This window comes from Charadrius vociferus, unplaced genomic scaffold (assembly GCF_000708025.1).
Source record: "Charadrius vociferus isolate BGI_N301 unplaced genomic scaffold, ASM70802v2 scaffold26, whole genome shotgun sequence".
NCBI lineage: Eukaryota > Metazoa > Chordata > Aves > Charadriiformes > Charadriidae > Charadrius > Charadrius vociferus.
Window position 1 is genome coordinate 1,248,747 of NW_009649320.1, and position 26,665 is coordinate 1,275,411.

The 26,665-nt window shown below is 42.1% G+C and overlaps 1 protein-coding gene across 1 annotated transcript in view; it reads right to left on the reverse strand.

Annotated features, from left to right (window-relative positions):
* The window catches only part of DHRSX (dehydrogenase/reductase (SDR family) X-linked), a 134,378-nt gene that overhangs the window by 39,424 nt on the left and 68,289 nt on the right, over positions 1-26,665 (reverse strand). Inside the window, exons 3-4 of the mRNA XM_009889442.1 lie at positions 23,777-23,878; positions 8,903-9,110 (exon numbers count right to left, since the gene is read on the reverse strand). Of these exons, the coding sequence (XP_009887744.1) occupies positions 8,903-9,110; positions 23,777-23,878 (310 nt within the window). The remainder of the gene's footprint in view (positions 1-8,902; positions 9,111-23,776; positions 23,879-26,665) is intronic.

Genomic DNA, 26,665 nt, shown 5'->3' on the forward strand with positions numbered 1-26,665 from the left:
CCAGCGCAGTGCACCAAATGTTAGCAGATTTCCAGTAGACTACATGAAATGTGTTGGTGTATATGTGAAGACAATGTAGAGTTTCATTTTGTGGTGGGCTGAACCCAGTGCCCTGCCTCGGGGTTGAGGAGGCACTGAATGTGTTCTGCAAGTGCAAATGTGCACCATGCTGAAGGACTGGTCTGTCTTACCAGGGGAAACAGCTTGAATGTGCACACAGACTACAAAATCCTTTTTCCTCTGAGGTGTCTGCAAATACTGTGCAGAAAATCCTATGCCATCACTCTCGGTCCACAAAAGCAACACAAGATTATAAGTCCAGCACAACAAAATAATTTTGAAAATCAGTTTTTGTTTGCTGAAGCAATCTAACAACTTCTGCTTTTTCAAAGTTTTCTTACGTAGTGGGAATATAAATATCACAGCTTCAAATTGAGAGGTAAAAGCGACTAACTCTCAGTACATGAATTAAGACAAGGAACAAACTCATAAAAAAGACAACTATTTGTTAAAAACAGTCATGAGAAGTCTTCCCCTCTGTTGGAAGACATTTCTAGGTTAAAGAAGAAATACAGCTGAAATGCCAACACGTATGAGAGAGATTAAAATGTGGAAGTTTTCTGCCCCCATGGATGACTCATAGCCCAGCCATGGCAGGAAAAGCTTTTGTTCGTGTGAGACAGCATATCAACAGCAGCGCTCATCCACTGTCAGAAAAGATATGGGATTTAAATGAGCATATGAAAGGGGCTGGTGAAGAGGGGGAGTCTTACTTAAGGAGCACAAACAATCCAACTTCAGCAAACAAAAAAAAAGGGCAAGAAATGAATAACACGTGTGGTTCACAGTGGTCCATAGCCAGCACTGGAAAGTGGTTATTTCAAAGTACCATAAGTCACAGTGATAGCAATCATTTTCTTTAGCTTTAGAGTTGGTTTTTGTTTCTGTTCTATAAATTTCCCAATACCGTGTCACCCTGGAACATTGTAAACAGAGACCTGTAATGGAAAACCAAGCATTTCCTAAGAAGGGGTATGGCATGGCCTGGGGCCAGGGTGCCTGAGATCTCTTCCACTTGCAAACACAACAGAAGCAAGTGGAGTCAGGCAGGTTTGGCTTTCCAGGAAATGATGAGAAGTTTGATGTCCAAACCCTGAAAAACCAACACACAGTCACAGAGCTGCCCCACCCCAGCCCTCACCGAAAAAAAAGAATCAAAAGATACTGCTGCTTTGGCAGACTCACTGGGTTTTGGTGGCAATTCAGATCCTAACACAGACACACCCACCCTCTTTGAGCTAAGAACCAAAAGATTTCATGTAAAACTCATAATATTTTAATTTGGACATTTCTGCAATGCTGTATTATAGCTAGCATCAATGTTAAAAGCTCTTGAGCTTCTCAGAAAGCTACTGTGAGCCACAGTGCTCCTCGGTCTCCCTCTTTCTTGGGACGGTGAGATGGGGCTGTGTACAGCCAGCCTCCACCTCCCGTGACAAGAAAGGCAGGAGAACCACAGCACCCGACACACAACGAGAACAGAAGAAATGGATCGATGAAGCTGCAGCTATATAAGACATTCTGGCAGTATTAAAACTCCTGCGGGCTAAAATATTTCACTTTTACAGTGACTTATTTTATTTAGAAAGTATATTTTTCATAAACCCTGCATTTTTTATAGAGAACTAGATTTAATCAAAAGACAAATTTTTCTTCACAGGTTCAAGTATTCAAATGCCTGGTCTGCTTTTGAACAGATGAAGTTCTCCTTCAATGAAAGAAGAGGTTTAGGACAGGGTGCAGAGAAAAGGTTAAGAGTTACCATTTGTAATTGCAGAGGCAGAAATCTGCCTTCGCCTTCCTCTACTGCAGCTTGTAATCCTTAATGCACGAGGCAAGATCAGGGATGTGTGGTTGTGAAGAACCAGGAGCAACAGCAGGGCTGAACCCAGAGGGGATTTGTGGAAGGCAACCTGATAATTTTGAATGTTTCCCTTAACACTATTCCAGGGATTTACAGACATGTGTGCCAGCTTTCCGGAGCTAGGACCTCGAAGGACAACTCTGCTGAAAAGGTACTGTGAGGATGGTGGTAGTTTGAGCGATTAAGAGGAATGCTAAAATCATTTGAATAATCACCTAGGACCTGAACTCCAAAGCTTTTAACGCTCACTCAGCCTTAACAAGTCTTTTTGTTCACAGGGAGATGTTAAACTAACCTTCCCCTCTCAAAGGCAACAAGCTATCTCGACTCTCTGTTCTCTGCAAGTCCCTTTTGCCTTCTCTGTCACACAAGTGCAGTACATTAACTTTCAAATTACCATTGAACCGTCTTGCCGTTTTGGAAAACGGCATGCCTGCAAGATCCACTGTCCTGTGTGCCACAGAGAGTTGACTTCACCCACCCAACCCGCTGTGCAGGGAGAGGCTGAGGAGCAGGAACACCCATATATCACATACCTCCCAACATGCTGCAATTCCAAACTCGTTCAGAAACAGTATGTCCTATTAAATCATTAACCATTATTAATAATCCTTTGTGAAGACCATTAATCCCTTTTAGACAAGAAGGAACTTAACATTGTGACACACAAATGAGCTACATTTAATGTCCCTGAATACATTAAAATCTGGCATCACCTTTGTGATAGCAGTGTTACACTGTGTCACTGTTCTTCAGAAACCAATGAACCCTAAAAGTATTTTGATTAGACAGAAAGAAAATACACTGATAAATGTAAAATTAAAACTTTCCAAAGTTGGCATCCTAACTTAAATATTTCCTCATTATTGGTTGCAGGAATGGCTAGGGATCACCCGTGGCCTGCAACAAGGACAAAACCCACGCTGCGTATGAACTAAAACTCTGTCTTTTGGATTGATGAATTGGTCTGCTGATATAAAAGCCCATTTGTGTTGGGCTTTTTTTAAATTAATTTACAGAATTGGAGTTCCGTGCCTTTATCAATACCCTCATTTTCCACACCAGCAACTCAATTTTTGCAGTTAATGTTAATTGCTGCAAAAGCAAGGGATCATTTTGCAAAGCAGCAAATCCTTTAGCATTTTTACAGAAAACATCTTTCAAAGAGGGGCTGAAATACCCTTACGCAGGTGCATTAAAAACCTGAATACTTCTCATTTAACTATAGACAGGAAAACTTGGTAACCTGCTCCAGGAAGGAGATGTTTAACTGAATACAGCAGTGTGCTGCAGTTGGTATTTTCTCTTGTCAAGGGAACACGATTTATCTTGCAAATAGAACCAGAATATGCAATAAAAGTCACTGTGGGGAAGCTGTTTAAACAATACAACTCAAACAAAAACATATATTCCTTGAGTAAAATAAAATCTATAATAACATGTATCTTTCTTATTGTCTAGAACAATCTGTTATGATCGCAATTTCTGTAGTTTTCACAGCATTTTATTAAGCAGCAGTCCAGTGACACAGGTCTTTATATGTAACGGTGAAAGACTTCTGTACTGGCTAAAAAGGACTAACAAATAAAAGGGTAACATTTAAAATCCCTCCTACTTCCTCTTACAAATTTTCCTGTACCATTTAAAAAATTGTAAACAAAACAATAATACTATGCTACTACTATGCTACCTCAGCTTCATGTTTGCTTTTGCTTGAATTGAAGCTATTGTGCATCCCATAAGTTCTACCTGTCAGAGAAAATTAAGAAACTACAAGTGATAAGTCAGTTGTGAAAAGGCACTGAAGGAAACAACAGGGAATTTAAAAAAAAAAAAAAAAAAAAGCTTTGAAAAATATGTTGACTCATCAAACCATTCTTAAGGAAAAAACCTGTTTTAAACAAATGTCCATCTTAAAAAAAAAAAAGTAATTTGAAACTGATGGAGACACCTTACTTCGACAGGATGACTTAGAAATTAAAGATTTGGCGTTTCAGTTTGATCGACATTATACTTCAATTTACAAATAAATTAGAAATAAAATATTCTGAAATCACTGAAATCAATGGTTTTGGTCTGAAAAATGGATTCATATTTTCCAAAAGTAATTTGACATTTTAACTTTTCATTGCTATTTATGGACAATATTTTCAGAATCCCAGCAATACTGATGGGACAAAGCCCTCAAATTTCTGCTCAAACTTAATACAACTTCATTCACCAACAAACATCACACACACAAGAAATTAAGATGAAAGACACCACCCATCCAAGAACAGGAGGTCTCCAGGGACTTTGCTAGACAGATTTTCCCAGCAGCATGTGACACCTCCTGTTACAGCCCTTATGAACCACCTAGCAAAGGAGCTGAACTGGAGCTGGGTCCTCTCCCCAGCATCCTCCCAGGTCCTGGGCAGAGCTGTTTACCCTGTTTTACACCAGCTAGGAAGCACATATGGCAGCTGGGATTTTTGCAATTCCTTTCATTCAATCTATCGTCTCTGAACTGATTCATGCACTAGGGCTACAGGGAAAAAATACAGAAATTATCTGGGGACTGTACCAGCTTGGAGAGTTACAAAAAAATATCAGCTCCTTCTGCAGTTGAGAGAGCAGAGGAAAGAGAGCAGAAAAAGTGTGACTAACTGTTCCTGTATATACAGGAGACATGAACCAGAAAAGAAGCTGTGTTATTGTGGCTGGGGAGTTCATAGATCTGTGATTCACAGCATTACAGGGCCCATTTGGCATGCAAAAAGAGAGGATGATGAAAGGAATAGTTAGTCATGGAGACAAAGCTAGACAGAACACACAAAGATGCTACCCCCGGGAAAGGGAATACATTCAGGTGTGACCCACAGCCTGGGAAAGGGGATAAGGTTGTCTTTCCTTTATTGTCCTAAAATTCCTTCTTACTTTGGTCGGTAGAGTACTTGAAGGAGTGCCCTCCATCCCAGCCTTGTAAGAGCACCATGAGCTCCAGTGCACTGTTCAAGCCTATCTCAACCCAAGAGGATGGCACAATGTTCTTCAAGCTTTTGCTAAAACCAGAGAGCCATATTCTCTCATGACCATACTTTTTTCTGCTTTCACTTTAGAAACTATTATGTAAGGTAGCCAAAAGAAGAAAAAAGGACATCCCAGCTACGCTGTTAGAGTGCACAGCAGGCTACCCTCAGCATGTAATTGCTGAAATCACCAGTGTTGAAACGCTTGCAGATAGCGTTTCTGTTAAACTTTCACCTCCTTGAAAACAGTCATATTCGAAGTAGGGATGAAGGAGAAGGATTTGCCTTAGGGATCCCCTTGTCGACTCATGTGATTGCTGTTGAAAATGGTCTGGATCTAAAAGACCACAAAGGTGTTTGATGTTCTTCATATATCCTTCAGCAAAAGAACTGGGAGAACAGTCATTGCTCTTGTGTGTTTGCATTTTCAATAACACACATGAAACAAGCTATGCCCTGCCAGTTTGGAACAAGCTCTGTCCTGCCTTGATGTACCCATGTTGTGTCTCTTTTACCGGTGTGTGTGAAGAGAATGGGCAGGAAGGGGGTGAAATGACATTCGTAGGGGAGAAATAGGACTGGGGCTAGGGGGAGAAGATAAGAGGAAGATCAATGGAGAGGAGGAAGTGAACTGGTGGGTGAAAATAAGACACCTGACCCCCAAAAAGGAGGAAAAACTGATGAGATAGGGAAGGAAAAGGCAATGGAGACAAGCTCAAAAGACAGAGGTGAAGATGAAACTATGAACGTAGAAATCAAGTAGGCAGGCATGAAGAGAGAGATAACAAAGGAAGAAAAATAAGGTAAAATGCAAGGAAGATCAAGAAAAAAAATAAATTTACCCTCCTGCCAAGAAGGAGCTGAAAAGACAAACATGGCAGAAATCAGATTGGTAAGATGGCAGAAAACAAACCAAAGAGGAATCGTGGAAGACAGTAACACAAGCTGCATTTAATACCATTCATGGGGCAGAATTGTTTGTTATGCTGTTGCCCTGTGGTCCCTGTGACATGGACGGTGTCCGGCTTCAGAGCAGATCTCTGAGCAGCAAGGACAAGCAATGGGGAATGATGGCTACAACTGCGACTGCCAATCCCGTTTCCCGAGTGGCAGAATGATCCCATAGAAAAATCTGTGATAAAGCAGAGAAATGAACCTCAGTTTACTGTCTCCTTCATGCCAAGACAGCCTTCTGCCTCTCCTCTGCCATGTTTGACGGATGAATCCCTTCTCCACCTCTATCACTCACCTCCAGTTTGGACACTAGCCCAACCAAAATCTAGGAACATTGGGACAAGAGTGTGATAAACAATTCAGTCTGCTGCCACTGGTAATTTTTCCAGCACAGAGTACAGCCCCCTTTCTTCACTGTGAATAAATGCCTCCAAATTGTTTTGCTGCCTTTCTGCAAGGTTAGGACCACCAGCCAATCTGGGAACATAAACCCGAGCCATGAAATGGATTACGGCCAACCAGTGCAACCCAAAATAAGGAAAAAGCCAGTATAAAATTTTTAGAAAGTTTTCGCATCCACACAAGCAGCAAAAATGAGGGATGGCACCACTGGGAAACTGTGGCAATTCGTGGAACACTATCATCACAGTACTTACCATGGGTATCTTTACCACATCCATTAAAGCTCTTAAACACTGCTCGGAATCACAAGGCAACTCTGAGGCCCTGTGGTGTAGACAATGCTTGTTTATGGTACCCCGCAACAGTCATCCAGGGCTGCTAAACCACCCGCTCATGCTGTAGGCACACACTTGAACACACAAGCAATCTCACTGGTTTTAGAGGCACTTTTTATGCGATAACTAACTATTCGCCCAAGTGGGGGAGCTTATCAGCAGTTAAGGTAAAAATAAAAACCAAAACAGGAGTATCTTCTTCCACCTGAACCAAGAAAAGGTTTGGAGATGAATCTGCAGCCTCCTCCGGGTCCCACCAGTGTGCCTGTGTGCTCAGAAAGCAGCCACCTCTGCTGCCCCTGAGTGATTCAGAGCATCCACAAAGGAAAGAGCAAGCAAAATCAGCCAGAGTCTGTTGTTCTTTATGGCTTTTCTTACACCAATAAAGTTGAAATGCAAAGGGCAGGGTTTGGCATAAAAGCAGCAGGTAGATCTCACTGGTATATTATTATTTTTTACATCAGATTGGTCATGTTCATGCTCAACCATAACTTTCCTAACTGAAAAATTTCTGTTTCCTTTAAAATATGAGTTAATAATGATGAATCACAGGTAAGGATGATCCTAAATTAAAGAGGCACAGTACAAGGCTTTGCTGTAATGAAGGAAACTACTGTTACCTAGAGACACAGAACAGTCACATCTAATTTTGCATTCTGCACTTAGCCCAAACAAATACTAATTACGCTCCCCTTAGCCCCCTTGCGTGGTGCCATCCAGCACATGCCCACCAGAAACAATGAATACATACATCAAGTGAAGAGTAAGAGTAATTTCCTGTGGTTGTTTTACAAGCAAGAAATTAAACTGCGACTACCCTGCAGAGTTTAAACAATGTGCCTGTAATAAAACTGATGCTGTAGTATGTAATCAGAAGTCAAACAGAAAGTTCGACATGCTTAACGCAGCATTCATATGTAAAATGTCTGCAGTGGAAACAGCCCAGCCTTCTAATTTCAGTCTTTGTTCCAAAATGAAACCTCAGGCCAGGTGCCTCTGAACTCATGCCGAAGTCCCTGTCAAAGGACAGAGACAGAATTTCTCCATGGAAATGATGCAGAATTCAGACTGGCTCTGTGCAGGCAGAAACGCTCTGGAGCCCACCAGAAGACAGGCTCTGTTTAAGCCTGTTAGTAAGTGCGTAATTGCCACACGTGACTGCATGGGGAAATTTTGAAATCTATCTATCTATCCCAGTTATCCTGCCCATTCCTCCATTAACTAAACAACTCTACATGGTTCCTGTATGACAACATAGACATTTACCGCATCATTTGATGTAATCCTAATATTAGAAATATCCTACAGACATTCACCCACAGTTTCCCTAAATGAAAGCAGTCGGACAGAGTATGACCGCGCATTTTAACTCATCTTACTGGGTTGAAAACCCAGGATGGCCGCGCACTTGGATCTCAGTAAGATCTCAGGAAAGTGCAGGGGGTGACCCAGACAAGAGCCGGGGCTCCAGCTTTTGCAGTGAATCACCAGGCTGATGTGTGAGAGGGGAAGCACCATGGGGACAGGAGGGATGAGACAGCCCAGGAACAGGAGGCAGGTGGGGAAGCTGGAGAAGGGCTGTGAGGGAGGCAGAGGTTGGGGACCGGGACATCAGGAGCGGTGCAGGACAAGGCGGAGGCCAGAGGCAGCGAGAAGGAAGGACGGTGTGCCAGCAGGTGCAGGCCAGCGGGCAGAGCTGCCAGGGAGGAAGGAGCAGCAGGCAACGTGTGGGCTGGGTGAAGCTGTGAGGCAGCCGGGCAAGTGGGGCTAGCTGTCCCCCCAGAGCCAAGCCAGGAGCCCCACGCTCAGTGGGCAGGGAGCTAGCAGCCACAGGCATCTGTCTGTGCCCATCTGAGGGCAGGATCAGGACTCCTACGTATGCATTCACTTCAGGATGAAGTCTATTAGCATTCGCCCAAGCCATTTGATAACATCTCAATTATTGAGAGTCTCCCTGATTAGGCAGTGAGGAGTCCAGGCTCTGTACCACAACTGTCACCACAGTGTAAACATCAGAAAAGAAAGCAAGGCTTTCAAGGTTCAGAATAAAAGACTCAGTTTACAAGCTCATAAATTATTTGTATCTTTGACCGAAGGCTGCAAGCTTTGTTCAGGCCTGAAAGATATTAAGCAACTGCTTGAAAACCACCATTAACTAAAAAAAAAAAAAAAAGAAAGCAAGAAGAAAACCCCACATTCAGTATTCTGTAACAATTCTCTTGGAGTTTAATCTGCACACCATTACGGCAGATCACTGAATACCAAAAATGGATCGGTACCTGCTTTGTAAGTCGTTCAGGTGCAATTTGCCTACATAATGGGTGGCTGATGAGACAGTGATGATCCTAGCGTTGTGACTGTGCGTTCCTGATTGCTTCAGCGTATCCAAGAGGAGGTTAGTCAACAGGAAGTGTCCCAAGTAGTTCAAGCCGAAGTGCTCCTCAAACCCATCCTCTGTCTTCCTTTCGGGGACCAGCATCACCCCAGCTGGAGGAGAAAGTAGAGGTAAAACCTGTTGATTTATTTCAGAGAAGGAGCAAGCTAGAAGGAGCACGGATCTCCTGCTGCAGAGTATAAACACGGCATTTAGAGCAATGAGTGATTGGAGATGGCATGTAAAGTGTAAAGAGCTGAGAAATACGTCGAAACCCCCACATCAGCTCCTTCATCCAGAAAACAGGTAGGTTGACTCTCTCCCTCCCTCCCTGCAGGATTGTGAGGATAAATGAGTTCATTTGTGAAAAGTGTTTTGAAGACATTAAAAGTTGAATTAACCCATTGCTGCTGTGCCAGAATGCAACGCTGCAGATTCACAACAATAATGAATCCATCTACAGTAGGTGGGAGCTGGGTGATCCCAACAACATTCCCTCCATCAAAGAGCTCAGAGCAGTGGAGACAAGACCAGGCTAAGCAGCAGACCTGCTTTCCCAGACGGCTTTCTGCTGGGTCCTGGCTGGAGTTTAAAGATCTGTTGAGTCTTCGTCTGAAATCTGCAACTTCTGTCTCGCTGGTGTGGGTGAGAAAAGATGTAGTAAATTTACCCAATACATCTTAATTACTGTGCTTACAAGCAGCTGCATATTGAAATGAGTTTTTGAATGCTTATTTTGGCAATATTTTTGCATATATTTCTACAAACCACAATTTTCAAACTCAGTGCTTAAAATAAGTATCCACATCCCTAGCACACAATGTTGATTTCAGCATCCTGCAGAGAATCCTGAGCTCATGCATAAACAGAGGCCATGTGGGGGATAGCTATCTTGCTCATTTATGATGTGAAATTGAAAGCTATAAATTATTCTTATTTTATTAAAATTTAATTATAATACAAGTGGACTTGCCCTTTGTAATTTAAATGTAGATGGACGTGGCCCAAGGATAATAATGTTGCAGGCCATTTGACTTCTTTCTAAAATACATGGATAGGACACAGCAGAAAGGCCACCTCTGCTCACAGACATGAGACAGTGTCAGCTTCACCCTTGTGCTACTTCATGTGTCCATTAAAAAGCCTTTAACATTCAATTTCTTGACGTCAGCCCAATGATGGCATAGTACATTACCATTTTAAATTGCACATGCTGTGCATCTGCACCGTTCCTTCTTCAGGGAGGTCCCGCCACCTGACAGTCCTGCTTTGTTACTGCTGCTCAGGTTGAGGAGGAGATATTTTCAGGATCTTTTTAGCACAGCCAACACCCATGGCGATTCACCTATGGCTGCCTATTGCTTAATGGAGCAACTGGAGAAGCAGCGTGAGGGGAAGAAACGAGAGAAGACAAAAGAGCAAACAAAAGGTGTAACACAGCCTACCTGCATATGGAGACCTCAAGACTGAAGATGAGCAATGCTGGCTGATGGTATGATGAAAGAAACACAACACAAATTACACGACCAGGCTCTACAAAAGCTCTGACTGTCTCTCTGTCATTACAGGCACTCTCCCAGATCCCTCAGAATGACGTGAAAACCCAGCTGCCAGGTGTGGTTTCTCTGCACGTCAAATCTTAACTTTAACAACAGAAAGACACAATTTAGAGGGTGTCTTGTTGGGTGTCCTGTTGTATCCTCCTTCCTCAGCAGTGCTTCCTCTGATGCATGGTGCAACTGCTCAGAGTTGGGAACAGATTTCCATTTCCTCCATAATCTGCATATACGGCATATAATGACATCCGGAACAGCGGCCGGGACTCAACACTGGTGTGAAGGTTACGGGTAGACAGAAAAGTGAAACAAGTCCTTCTGCAACTTCTTGTTTTCAGGGAAGAAGGAAAGGGTGGGAAGGACAACAAACCCTGGGCTCCCCGACCAAGTCTCAGCCTGCTACTGTGCTAGTTTTAGCAGAGATGGGGCTTAGCACAAGTTGTTAGAGGGCAGATAGGAACAGCACCACATCTCTGAGCACATGGGCTGGTACAAGGAAACGATTTGCATCTCTCCAAGGCCCATCCTGCCCTCCAAAGCTCTGACACTTGGAAAAGGCAGGAGGAAGCAGTTTACTAGAGGTCTATCTGCAGCAACACCGGTAAAATGCAAGCCCAAGAAAAGGCAGCCAACATAAAACAACCCTGGCACAGAAAAGCTGATGTGAACCCCAAATGCTGCTTCTGCATCTGCCGGGGCTGCTGCAGGGCTATAGCCCCCTCCATGCACACGCACACCTCTGCCGGCCATGTCAGATGGGGAGGGGTGGAGGAATTTGTCTGCAGAGAAGTGCTGTAGATGGCTTTGCCTCACGCCCAGCAGGCAATCCCGGGGAGGCTGTCGCTGCTCTCATCAGCCCCAAGGACGCCTGTGCTACAGCATCTGCCCCCTCGACCTCCAGAGAGGCGCAGGATTTCAAGAGCACACAGGGGCTCTGCCCTCCACCCCAATTAGTCCCCACCATCTGTGCTGCACGTCCTGGAAGCAGAAAACGGATCTGAGTTCAGGTCAGGAGATGGAAAAAATTTACAGAGTCATGCAATGCACAACTGTTAAGATACACATTCCCAAAAATGATTTTTTTATTCTTCAAGAGCTTCCCCTGAGCAGAAATTATGGGCAAGTCCTTGAGCAGACACAATCACTTCTGCCTGCATTTGCTGCTACTACAATTCCCTTTTTGTCTTCAAGAGCTGGTCAAATAATATTAATCCAAAACAACTTTGAAAGATTTTCTTTTAAAGGCTCTCATCTTTGAGGTGGTTCATATCAAGGCTATTAAAAAAATCTTGCCCTGCAATTTGAGGGCAGTTTCTCTTATTTGAGTAGAAGCCATTTTAATTTACTGCAAAGGAATACCCAACAGGCAACTGAACCTGGCTGCTTCTCTGACAAAAGGGAACACCTTGTAAGTGTAGCTGCAAGCTCTCTTTTTTAAATTATTAACTACCTATCATTCAGTAGATACTAAAAGTGGCATCCTATTGATTTTCTTTTGTCCAGAAACGTCATCAGCTTTACTCAAGGGCCCCAAATGGTAACTCTAAGAATGAAAGCTGCTTCTATTTTTAATTCTTTCAATTAATCCAATACTATTTGAAACATTAAAAAATGCCTTTTTTTTTTTTTTTACCTTACCTCTTCACTGTAAACTAAGAACGATTTTGTTTATTCTTCTGGTACAGAATCCATACAACCTAGTATCTTTCTGATTTTAATTACGGATAGTCAGTCTTCTCAGTTTTTTGGAGTGCATATGAAGTTTGAAGTGGCAGACTATTAATGTCAAACACTTCAATTCTGATACAACTTTCTTATATGTTTTTTCCCTCTGATTTAGCTGGATTGTTTTCAGAAGATTTATTTTAAAAAATATCAATGTCAGCATGGCATTAGAAAATGAATTCATAAGTAAGCTGAACATGAGCTTTTACTGTGTAATTGATTAGCTGTTATTGAAATATTCAGGCAAAAGACTGACAGTATCCATGCAGAAAACTGTCTAAATCACACACTGATGTGTGATTTTGCAAGAGTTGAAATAAATTAGCATAAGGAAAATATTTTGCTGCATAACTGTGATGAACAACTGTTCTTCTTATATAGTAATACATTCCAATGTGCTGCAGTTATGTATTTGTTGTAATATGTTCAAATTATATGAATTTTAATTAGCCATACTGAATAAAAAAAATAATATCTATCTTTTTTTACTTTTGTGACTAGGCCATAGTCATATTTTTCTTTCAAAGAACAAATACACCTCAAGAGAACTGTCATTGTAGACAGTCATTTATCAAGACTTTCTATAAAAATTTCTAATTAAACTTTTGGTTTGGGATCCATCAATGAATTAGTCTTACGTGATTTTAAAAGCATAATGGATTTGATAGTGCACACAGCATAACCAAAAAGTTTATGACAGTTGTAAATATTACAGGCCAGGCATACCGTATTTTTATTGGATTATACAGGAACATTTGTACCATGCCTGCCTGTACTGCAGATGATGGTAAACATTGCTGCAATTCCTGTACCTCCTACTGCAAAGACATCCTTCAGCTCCATCATAAAATATGTTTTAAAAGCTTTAAAAATACAAGTATTTCACTCATCTAGATTTATTTACAGTGAGCTACTTGGAGGTTTTTAAAGGTGGTTCTCTCAAAGTCACCACAAAAGAAAGATTTAAAATCTCCTTTTCACATGCAGAACAAAATGTCTTCCCACCCCAGCCAGGCTCAGGGGAGAGCGTTTGGAGGCAGTGACCCCACATGCAAGTCCTTTTATACCCAGCAACCCAAAGGCTGGACAGACAACGCAAGAGGTCAGCCACATACACTTAGGTGTAACGCCTTCACAGCAGGAGGCGAACCTATATAATCACATTCACTCAATTCTTGCTATTTACAAGGAAGAGATACGTACTGTACCAGAAAAGTTCCCAAGGGGAAAAATTAATAGAGTCGTTAACTCCAAGTAAAAGCACAAAGCCTTTTCTCCATACAGGCTTTGTACTGGTGTAGCTGATTCATTTAGCAGCATTTTCCATCCCATGACTGCAGCCACAAGAGGTGACCCACCTCACTTAACAGAATGTCAAAACTGCTCTGCCCTGCACACCCCTACACCAAAACATGCATGAGTGGATCAATCTAGCTATAGAATAGTATAGCCCACCTCTCTCCTAAATAGGGACAGCTATAGGAGAGTGAACATCTCAATAACTGTATAGCAGCATCCCCTGGGTAGGCTGCCTATACTGGATTGCTCGTTCCACCTTGTTCATTTGGGTTATGCTATCCCAGAATACGCCTGTCCTGTGGATCTCTCCTGGCTAGTGAGCGACAAGAAGGTGGAATGCCTTATTAGAAGAATTGCCCCCAGAAGCACCTACTGGAGACACAACCATACCCACATAACTGCTTTTTACAGGTATGCCTCCTCTGGGCTGCAGAGAGGTGAATTTACAGCACTGCTGTGAAACACTGCTTGCTGAGGTAGGTCTGTAACACAGAGCCCAGTGCTACCAGTATCCCAGAAAAGCGTTGCAAGTCTAGACAGGGCCACACACAGAAGTCAGATTAACAGTATGCGAAAGCTGAAAAGGCAAAAATCCAAACAGTTAAGAAGAAAAACAAACAAACAAAAAAACCCCAAATGAATGCTGTAGTCCTGTTTCCTATTGCCCCAGAGGGACTGGTGGAGGTAAAGACTCTCGCACTTCCTGCTATCTTCTGGAGTCCTGTATATATGTATGTACAGTTTTCTAAAGCAAGCTGGGAGGACACTGAAGCAAAGCAAGGAATTTTATCCCATGGTGTAATAAAGACACCTAGATGACACTTAGACTCCACACCAATGATGTGTGGGCTCTAGGTCCTCTTGGACATCTGCAAGGACATCTGCTGTCAGCCTCTCTGGCATCAGTGGCAGGACAGTGTCCCGTGCATGGATCATCCCTGAAGAGGACTGGACACCGTGAAAACCAGTTTGTTAAACTGCTGCTGAGAGCAGGGCAGCATTGGGACTGAGCCCTGGACTGCAGAGGAAAGCAATCTCCAGCGGGTTCAGTCTCTCCTGCCTCTTCCCAGAACAAGGTCCTCCACAGGAGTCTGCCTGAGCCTCTGCTCCAGCACTGAGCAAGTTCCCACTAGCTCCTGTCTCCTGCTCCTTTGCAAGGGGCTCTGCACCACCCATTGCTATTTTGGCATGCTGGCTTCCTAACAAGTCCCCGTGCTGGCCAAAATGCACATCCCTGCCTAAGCCAAGAACAGTGTGCCCCTTCCCAGACAAAGCTCTGGGCTGCCCTCCCCTCCCTCCTCTACCCCCAAAAGCTGGTGACCCAACACTGATCTTATCAAGGAACAGCATAGGGGCGGGAAGGAGGGCAGAGGCTCAGCCCCAGACACACATATCAGCTTCATCTGCCTCTCTGCTTCCCTGAAAACAGTAAGTTCGTTCTCCCTAATTTTCTTACCCAGCCACTCTAGCTCCTTTATGTCTGAATCTCATGAGATCTCACTCTGCATCCTGCAGGCATCTTCCAGTCACACGTCTGGCTCACCCTTCCCTCACTTCTGAGGCTGGTTTCCTTATGGGACCACGATCTATAGTTCTGAGGCTCCCACCAGCTCCCCCATTCTCTCTTCAATATCAACGAGATGTGGCACAGGGGTGGATGAGAATTAATTTATACAAGTTACCTCGAAGTCAGTGGCCAGAGAGAAGAGAAAGGTTCCAATCACATCCCCACCCGGGGGGGGGATAATTCTCATCTCTGTTAAATGTCAGTAAACTCACAAAAAAGACATCAGTCAAGAATTCCCTCACTGCAAGAAAAGGTTCAATCAGTTTGTGCACAACAGAGACTCTAGACCTGAAGATAAGGACTCAGTCCTCCTGAATTATGGGGTGTCTAAGCACTTGCAAACTCTGAGACCTCTCCTTATAGTTCAAACATGCCTAATGCTTCTCTTTGTCCTCCCTACCCACCCCAGCTTCCTCCCCCCATACTTGCTCTCCTATGAATTTCCTGATATTGAACAAGAATATATGCTACAGTAATTATGTTAAAGACTCTTTCAATCAGCAAACTCAAATGTATTGCCATCAAGTTTTCCCCTATCCTAATGGTTCCCACCTGGCAGTCCTGCTTCCCCACAATAGCTCTTCACTCCATCTTCTGCTGTCTCTCCCTTACAATCTCCCAGCCTTGACCACCTCTTTTTTACTTCAGTTCTCCACACAAAGGCTTCTTGTATAAATCTCCTTCTCTTATAAGTTACGGTCTTGTCCCATCTGCATTCAAACCAGGCTTCTTCCTCTTCCACACTACAGGTTTTGCCACTATGCCTAAAAATGCAAGTCAGCTCTTCCAGAGAGATGTGATCACTAGCCAAGTGAGGTCACCATTTACATCAGCTCACCAGCCATGTCCAATGAGACCTTTAGGTCCTGAGAGTGCTGAAATCACTTTCCAGCTCCACAGCCACATTTCAGCTGTATATCAAGGTAAAACCCAGACACCCATCACTTCCCATCCACCTCTCCCCACCCTGTAGTCTGCTTTTCACAGGATAGAAACTTACCACGGAGATCACAGAGGACCCAGGCCCCCAGTCTGGTCAGTGGAGAGACCAGAAGGAGCCTGAAGTGAGCCATATTGCCCATCAGCACCACAGCTCAGAGGTAGCCACAGGGAGCAGAGGCGATGCTGGTGCCAGCCTCGCTGCCGGTGACTTTGCCTGCACGCAGTACTTCACACCACGGCTTGCCATTGTGACTCCAGCAGAAAGACCTGCTCAGTCTCAACTCAGGACATGCTTGGTACAGGCAACATCTTTAGCAATTAAAACGTAAAAGATGGGTTTCAAACAGGCTTCTGACTCAGCCCAGCATGGGAATATTCCATGGATGGTGGAGGTGCATCTGCCTCTGACACAAAGGCAGCATCTTGCCTGTATTCAAGTCCCCATTCCAAACTGTGATAACACCAGAGCCTTTCTGAAGAATCTTGCCATCATTTTTGACATTAAAAAACCCCGAAAAACAAAACCACCCCAAGATGTTTTCTTATCGTTCTTGGAAACTCTTGGAACTCTTTTCTCTGGCATTACAAAAAAAAAAAAATAAAAATAAATTAGCCTTAGGCAAATGCTTGGCATGGAAACTCTTAGGCCAAACATTCATAGCTTGGCTAACTAGTAAAGAACTGAAAATTGAGTAATGTCTACTGCTAGTGCTCCCAGACCCACCTATAATGCTCTAAGGGAGAAGAGGACTGTATTAGTGGACTGTGCCAAAGAAGATAAAGCAATGCATCTTTCCACTAAAGACAAGCTCTTAGTTTATCAGTAGGTTAAAGGAAAAAACCAAACCAAAACAAAACAAAAAACCTGCAAACAACTCACATTCAAGGGCTATGAAAACAACAACAACCAAATCTTGTTAGGTTCAGCACAAGACTGAACAGGCTGCAATACCTCCTTTAGAACAGATTCACTTTCTGATTCAGTGTCACGCTGCTACAAAGGGAACACACAAAGCACAGGCTAGTTCCCTGGAAAATGCATCTGCTAAAAAAAGAAAATATGATCCACAACTGAGGTTTTGTTTTCACACTAAAATAAATCAGAGCATTCATAATTGGATCTGGCTGGAAAAAAAAAAAAAAAAACCCAACCAACTTTGTTTTCTAAAAATATGCTCAATAAGTGTTTGGTTGGCACAAAGGTGAGTTATCCCACTCACAATCAAAAAATAGGAAAGTCAGTCACATTCTAATTCAATAGGAAGTTCTCTTACAAGTAAAGCATCTTGTTTTGTGATTTGTATAAAAAATATTTTTACCTGTAAGCTATGCAAGGATTAGGTAAGAATAAAACATGGCTTACTCCTGCCTCTCAGGAAAGCCAGTGGCAAATGTTCCACACACTTAAGTAGAACCAGTTGGGTTTCCTAATCCATCAATAACTGAATTTTGTGTCTGTCTTCCACTGATAAAACATTCACATTCAGGACATAAAAGCAAATGGGTCAAGAACCTGCAGCATGTGGAGATGGAGATATTTCCCTCTTCACAAAGTGTTTGATGTCACAAACACAGAAAAAGCTTTGGAAATAATTAGAAAGACAAAGATGGTATCAAACAAAAGCCAGGATTTTCGTGAATGAAATCCTTACAGTTTGAAAGTCAGAAGTAGCCCAAAGTTACTCTTCTAACTTATTAGTTCTTCTAATAAAAAATAAACCTTTTATATGAAATCTGATATCTTTATATAGGATACTTAGCATTCTGGCAGACAACAATGCTATTCAAGTATAAGAAAAGCTCTAGCTGAGGACTGCTGCTAAAAATCTGGGCATTAGGTATGATGGCATTGCTCAATCCTTGGTTGCTCTGAACAAGCTGGGTTGGATACTGTCAGCAGTATCATGGTGCTCTGACACATGTGCCCAAACAAGTTACTTCCAGTACCCAAAGCGACTAATACCTGTAAAGAGCAGTGTGTGATCAGCCAGTGTGTGATCTCCACACACTTTCCAGTCACCTCTCTTATAAAGATGACCTCTTCTGAAAAGTCCGAGTAAATGGCATCTGCCATGCACTGAGTTTCTTCAAAAAATATGGTTTTGAGAATATCTTCTCATTTCATAACACATTAATGCTGCATGTTAGCGCCCTTATGAATCTTCTAGTTTTGCCTATAATCCATGGAATATCCATTTTAAGCCAATCTCCCCCAGCACCTCAAATTACCTTTTCCAGCTCTAAACATCTCCCAAAGGCCCAGCTCTCCCACAATGTCTAGTATCTATCATCCATTACATATAGGCCACTTGCCCTTCTGCTTGTCCTCCTCTCTCTCCCTCTACACTTTTTCCATCTCTGCTTTGCTTACGTATTGCTCTAATTTGTCTTCAAGGAAGGAGAAAGATGAAACATGATACTGTAATCAAGACACTGGAACAAGATCCTGAGTTCACCACAGCCTTTCTGTGTGGCTTGAGGAGAAGCATTATTTTTGATGAAATCCAAGTTCCACTGGAGCCAACAGCAACCTTCCTCACTAACTTTCCTTCAAGGCCTTCTCCAGTGAATTTCCACTTCTCTGGGGTTTCTCTCCTTTTCCTTTTACAGCCTGCAGCTGCTACAGAGTGGGGAGCTGGCTCTTACTTAACCCAGTGGGACAGGATCTTTTCGTAGATCCCACTGTGATAATGTAATTAACTATTGTTAAACCCAACTAATCAGTGATAACTGTGAATAGGTAGGTACCCATAAAAATGTTTGTATTTGATATATCCACCTGTTTCCACCCCTCAAATCTCACACTTCTTCTGAAGCTCTAATCCTGCAAGTATTCAAACACAAGAATAATTTAATTTGGTTTTAATTTAATTCAACCACGGTAGCATCTACAGTACTACTCAAATGGCTCCCTGCAAAGGATTATGGCTGGACTGCACATACAACTGTGTGTAGGTAACATAAAAAATATATATTTCTCATACTTACCTACTGATACACCTTTTTATTGTACCCTAGGGACTAAAGAGGTAAGCTTATAAGGTAAGCTTATAGAGGGAAAGAGGAAATCAAGAGACTGAGATTTCTCAGATAATCCACGAAGTACGAAATATGAACATCTGAATTAGCCAGCAGTTCAGAAATATTGATTTTAAATTGGCTTAGATAGGCTTCAACCTGAAATATATTAACTGTAATCTGTCTACAATAGGCTAACAATATCCTCAAATCTCTAAGGGCTTTTTTTGTGTTTGTGTGCATGCCAGGATATATACTAAATGTCCTCGTAATTTTCTCCCCCTCCTTTCCAAACCTGTAGCCAAAATCAGAAACCACTCAATGAACTGCAACAGAGAAGATAGTTAGACATTGTTAATCAGTTAGAAACTAACGAGTTAGATATGAGTAGTGCATGTGTGGTATCCATAGGTATTCTGTTATCACTAAAGATATTGTGGTTTTGGTGTTAGCTCTCTTAGTTTAAGATCACTAAGTATTGTAAACAATGTATAAGTAAAAACATTAACTACAAGGTGCTAAGAAACATTTCTAGCACACAGAAAAAATGACTGACTTCAAGTTAGAAAAAACCTCTCTGCCATGAAACAGTGACTAGTGCTTGTGGAATTTTATAAAATGTTTTACTATCAGTCCTTTTTGCAACCACAGGAAGATAGCAGACTTTCTAATGAGTCTAACAGCAATACCATTTTAATGAATGTATTAAATAATTACACTAGTGTACATGCTGTAATTTGCTAAATGCTTTTCAACTGTACGAAGACACGGTTCTTTTCAAAAACAAAAACAAAAAATTGGCACCCAATCGCTAATTAGCGGACTAGAAGACGTATTCTTCTGACCTGTCAGACTAAGTTTTCTAAACTGCTTGTACTGCATCCATCCTTCAGTGGCCCATAGTTCAGCTATTTAGATTACTTTTTTTTTTCACAGAAAATGAATTTGTTTTCAGTGTCAAAGCATTTTCTCTTTTCAGCGCTAGCACATTATATTTTTTAAAAAATGTTTATGTAATACTCTATTTGCATCTTTAATATGTTTTGTTTATTTTAAAAACCAAGAGCTGAGCATGCACATTACTGATGCAGAAAGCATAGTAATGGAACAACAGGCCTTTATTTGTCAGCTGAAATAATGCGTGCATTCAACCAAATTTTTCCTTTTAAATTAGAAATTAGAAAGTTAAATGTATATGCTAAAATCAGCTATAACAAAAAGAGAGGAGGTGACTCTAGTGCACTAATCTCCATTCTGAATGCCCTAAATGTTCATTTAAGACAGGTGCCTGAATTAGTTGGATACCTTAACCTTACTGATTTTTTTGTGGGACCTGCATGTCTAGCTTTAGGAGAATACTTTGAAGCTCAGGATTTTAGTATTAATTTAACTTCCAACTAGATACTTGAGCTAGGCCAGCGATGGGGATACATTTTTTCAGAAAGTCACCAGTGACCTGGAAAACTGCTAAATTTCATAATGATCTTAGGTCAGATATGGAGTATTGATTATTTACCTAGCACAATAATTCATGCCAAATCACCTGTCTTTAATAATATTTCAATGTTAATTTCATAGTTTGCATTACTGTATAAAGTTAGAACTTTCCTCAATTCATCTTGAAATGTTTGGGGTTTTGATAGGTTCACACAAGCCCACCACAAATACCATATACCTTCATACCTACATACAGCATACATATTCATGGATATAAGATGTGGAAAAATCACTAACGTATAGACATGATTATATCAATCAATTTAAAAGATTTTTATTTAAAGCAATTAAATAATACTAATTTAGTGTGCCAAAAATGCAATGTAACAGTTCTTGGCATTTTTACATGAAATGTAATAAAAGGGTACAGTCCTTGACAATAAAATGCTTGGACCTATGAAGATAAAGAGAAAAATTCTTATTTGGTTGCCGATGGTCTGATTCAGGAGTCACAGGGCCCACACAAAATCTGATTTTCAAAACATAATGGAGACTTTCCATTAGCCCCAACAGACTGTGGGTCAGACTCTTAAAAGCATATGACTGCCTGCAAATGCCTTGTGCAGATGCCCTGGCCCACAGGCTCTTCCCCATATGCTACAAAATAAAACTACCTCTTCACATCAAGAATGCTAGAGTTTCAAGATCTGTAAGAAATACAAAAGTACTAGCTGATACTAAGAAACCTACTATTCTAGATGCATACACTGAGACATAAGAAAATTATGAAGTGTCCTACCAGACATCTAATGGTCAGGCAAAATGCCTTCCTATTGACAACAGTTTTCTGACATAAAGCATACACATGCCCAACAACTCATTCCCATCAGACATTTAAATATTGCGATCATTCTCCTCTTCCAGGCACCCAAGTTTGCGTCCAGGGGATCATGCGGTGAAGGCACTGGAGGTGGCAACAGTGATGAGGCTTTTGAGTAAGTAGTGCCTCCAGCCCTGCAGTCCACAATGGACTGAATCTTCCTCCTTAGCACATTGCATTACAATGAAAAAAATGACAAAAAAAAAAAAGGAAAGAGGAAGGGAAAGGGAAAAGGAAAAGCCTACCAGTTAGTCCAAACATCAGCATTGTTATCGGATGTGCTCAACACTGACGGAAAGCCAAGAGAAACTGTTCGAGGTTGTTGCATTAGGCCATTTCTCCTCCATTAGGTATGTTAATTTTCCTCTTGTGTACCAAGAAATCACTTGGGCTTTCACTACGGAACTAGTAACAAAACTAAATGCTATAGATTTTTTACAAGAACAAACAAAAAGGACTGAAAAAAACAAATGCAGGAAAGACCTTTCGGAAGTGAAGGCTGGTGACTTGCCAAGTAACGGTCAAAGACTAACCTAATTGTACAGGAGGCTTTACAGCAGCTTTGGACATGATCCTGTTAAAGATTCAGCAAAAAGCGGAGTTGGACCATTCATTTCATTGTAGTTTCTAACAGGATTTTCTCAACCAACAGATTTCTCTTGCCAATTGCATTTGGTGGCCATGAGTAAGAGAAATCAAATGCCCTTCTTGCAGGTCACAAAAATATAGACTGATTCAGGCAAATATTAGTCTCAAGCTTTTTTTTCAAAGAATCTTTGGGCCTACGCTCTTTGGTCTCGTATTGTAATAGGCACATTAGGAGATCTATTTCCATATAACTTTGTTTCTTGACATATTAACCACAATTTTCATCCATCCTGCTTCAACACCAGTTAGGGCAGAACAAAATCCTTTATTCAAGAGGGCTTCCCAGCTGTGCTGTTGTTTCAGACCCATCATTTCTCCTACAAGCTGCCCCCAAGCCCCTGCTGCACAGTCCTGGCTTTGCTTGTGCAGAAAACCTGTGGAGGGCAGGGGATGCATGACGGGTGCATAGAACTCAAAACCTTTTTTTCCACAAAATGTTGTTTTTTTCAAGTAGTGTCGTTCCCATCTGTGTAACAGTTTTTATTCTGCATCTTTAAAAGTAGGCACATAAAACTGGAAAGATTTTGTAACAAGGATTAAATATCCACTACCTTTAATTATTGCACAATTAAAATAATAATGGTAGGCTTTTTTGACTAATCAAATAAAAACGACCATTTAATTGAACATTTCATGAATGTTTCATATCAATCAGGAAATAAAATACTTTTGAATTTTTATTGCAATATTTGCTTGTGTTACTGAGAGCTCTTTAAGGCATCAACAAATGTAACAAAACCATTTATTTACAGCACGTTTGCCCTCACTGGGGCTGAAGGGTGCAGAGGAGAACAGAAAATGTTCTTTGGGATGTCTTAATAAAAATATATGCAAATAATTGGGAAAACAAGAACAGCAGCATATAACAGCAGAAAATTTCTAAAAGAAGCCTAAATTGTTGCTGGCGGGTTTTTCCCCTCGTTAAATAGACAGGTGAAAATTCCCCTTTAGGAAAGCGTATGCAGAGCATGCAGGGATTTTGGAGGAAAATTATTGCATGGGATGGTTTCCAAAAATACTGTGGCTATAAAACATAATTAGACAGCAAGTGTGTGAATAACAAAAGTTAAAATCCCTACGAGTAATGAGATTTATTTGATAATTGTATGAATGCAAGACAAATGTTATCCTTTTAATTTGTTCTCTGACCACTGAGGATGCAGCTTTATGGACAACTTTGCAGCAGCACCTTGATCTAAGCAGTCACTGCTCTAGATAATTTGCTAGATTATATTTCAGATGGATTAAGCCTCGCCCCCCCCCCCTCCAGGCCGCCAGACAGTCACAGTAAATGCATGTGTTCAAACAGGGAAAATGTAAGGGGAAAAAAATAAATCAAGGCAAAAGGACAGGTTTTCTACAGACATAAAGTACAGCTTTCCTTTCTATTTTTTTTTTTTTTAATTATGGATGCTCTGATGCTCGTGCAGTCACATGATTTTTAGTGCTAGAGAGATAAAAAACAGCAAAGGAACAAGACTTGCAATAACATCATGAGCAGGGGTGGCATTGAAGTGTTTAGTCTGCTCAGCTGACAATCTCTCAAAAAAATGCAATTTAACGCCTAGAAAGACATCCGTGTTTATGCAGCCATATTGTAACCTGCCATGTGATTCAGACGATCAGTTTGAAATGTGAAGCCATAGACGAGAGCCCCATTTGCCACATATTCACCTGCAGATATGTGAAGAAAAAAACAGAACTCACCATTATTCACCAGGACATGGAGTGGACAATTCTTTGCTCTAAACCGCTGCACAAATTGCCGTATAGACTTCATGGAAGCCAAATCACAGTATAAAAACTCCACTGGGAGAGAAAAGGAGATGAACAAAAACAGAGTTAAATCAGTTACAATGATATAAAAACACACTTATTGACATCAACAAGGACTCCTGTGATAATGTCACCAGGAAAGTAAAGATTCTAAAAATAAGCCAGGCTTTTGAAAATTATGGGTGTAGCTGGTCTCAGAAGGTTCCTTCTTTCTCCTTCCTTCCCTCACCTCTATTTTTAAACTATTGATTCTTCACAGAGCAAATATGAGGAATGCTGCTGCTGGGAGGTGAAGAAGGGTATCAAACAGAGCATGTATGTCCCAGTTCTACTGTTTTTTCTACTGCTACCATTTAGGAAGAGGGGCTACAGCTCTTCAGCACTGAGATGATCAAGACACAGCAGCTAGAAATCAAATAGGGAGAGGAGAAGCCACATTAGGCAGCACAATATTTCCCTGTGTTTCTGATGCCAAACACACTGCCCTATGTTTTTTTCCAGATTATCTGCTGAGTGTCTGCGGTCTGAACAGTGATGGACTCTGACAATGCATTACAAAACAAAGCCTTATTGAGGCAGTAGGAAAGATGAGCAATACAGTGCCCGTACTGAAACCCAGCTGATCACCGATAGCAAACATGGCATCGTAAGTGATGGCATGGCCTGGTGGACAGCCAAGGACACTTGGTGTCTGGGTCATCTGGCAGCAACAACCAGTCACATAAATGCCTTTTGAATGTGGGTAAGAGTCATGCTGCCCCTTGGCTTCAACAATAGCAGTGTGATTTGAGAGGATCACACCTCACACGGATACTGTGGGCAGCATCCTGCCTACGCTGGCGATGTTGGTCAAGGGGCAGAGTGGCAGGGGGCAGGAGGTCAGCAGTCTGCCTACGCCAGCAATGCTGGTCAAGGGGCAGGGTGTCAGTGTCTCAAAATACATTTAATACTGGCATGTTTTTATTTCCAAGAAAACATGTCTCTAACAAAAGCATCCTTTGTCCAAAGCATTAGTCAGCCATTGACCTTCACTAGAACACTACAAAATTAATTAATTAAAATTTTAAAAAAAAAGATTAATTGAATCCCCCAGTAACTTTAAACCCATCAGATCTGAAAATTCTCCTCCTATTGCAGTCGTTCAGCTTTCACCCCCTGACTCTCACAGCACTGCCTTGCGTTGCGTGACAGGCACCACCAGGGTTATGAAGTGAAAACAAGCACTGCGCCCCACCAACAGCAGTAGCTACCCCCACACAAACAATCCAAATTCTTTAGAAGCTCTGCAAAGGGGAAAAAGAAAGAAAATTGTGACCTTATGTACCTACTTTTAGAAAGTATACATATTGCATGCCAGGCTTTTGGTTTGTTTCAGCATTAGCTATGTTTCAAGCAAGAAAACGTGAGTCTCTAGTGCAGATGTTATTCTCTCTTCTGGTTTGCTACTTGCCGTTGTGGGACTCCAAGTCAGCTAGATGTTGTCACCTCCACCCCAGCCAGACCCAGTATACTAGGGTTCTGAGGTGGATTTGCCTGAACCTTTTCCATAAAGTGGCTTTTCTAAGAAAGACCTAAAGGTGTTTCAACTTTAGAAAGTCAGACAGTACTGAGCAACCTCCAGTGACTAAGTCAAGCAGAAAGAAAGGCAAAGGCTGTACTAGATTCCCCTTGCTCACTGTGTCCTTGCAGGGTGATTCTTTACTGTCCAGTTTGATTTCAACAAATTTCCCGACTTCCTGAGCTGCGGCAATCTCTGCACAGATGTGCAGTTCCCAGGACAGTTTTGGCCACCACAGCTGAGGACTGAGGCTCCGGGTCCTCACTGCATTGTCCCTGCTCCCCTCCATCCTCCCACCTCGCAGTCTGAGGGCTGCTTCCCTGTGCTCCCTGGGAAGGAACGGCCACCCCCTTCCTTACACATGTCTTCACCCACCTCTTCCTATGAAAGAAACAGCCTTTAATATAAAGGAAAATTAAAGATACACAGTTCTTCAGACACTCTAAATAAAGCCTTTCTGACAAGAAAGGGGCTAGATGAGGTGACAGTGAAGTGGATTGAGAGCTGGCTGTGTGACAGGACTCAGAGGGTTGTGATCAGTGGCACAGAGTCTAGTTGGAGGCCTGTAACCAGTGGCGTCCCCCAGGGGTCAATACTTGGTCCAATTTTGTTCAATATATTCATTAATGACCTAGATGAGGGGACAGAGTGTATCCTCAGCAAGTTCGCTGATGATAACAAACAGAGAGAGGTGGCTGACTCTCCAGAGGGCCGCGCTGCCGTCCAGCGTGATCTGGACAGGCTGGAGAGCTGGGCAGAGAAGAACCTAATGAGGTTCAACAAAAGCAAGTGCAGGGTCCTGCACCTGGGGAAGAAGAATGCTAAGCACCAGTATAGGTTAGGAGTGGACCTGCTGGGAAGTAGCTCTGAGGAGAAGGATCTGGGGGTCCTGGTAGACAGTAAATTATCCATGACCCAGCAATGTGCCCTTGTCACCAAAAAGGCCAATGGAATCCTGGGCTGCATAGGGAAGAGCATGACCAGTAGGTCGAGGTAGGTCATTCTCCCCCTCTACTCAGCACTGGTGAGGCCACAACTGGAATACTGTCTCCAGTTTTGGGCTCCCCAGTTCAAGAGGGACAGGGAACAGCTGGAGCGAGTCCAGTGAGGGGCAACTAAGATGACTGAGGGATTGGAGCATCTCCCTTGTGAGGAAAGGCTGAGAGAGCTGGGACTCTTTAGCCTGGAGAAGAGAAGGCTGAGGGGAGACCTTATTATGGCATACAAGTATCTAAAGGGTGGGTTGAAGGAGGATGGAGCCA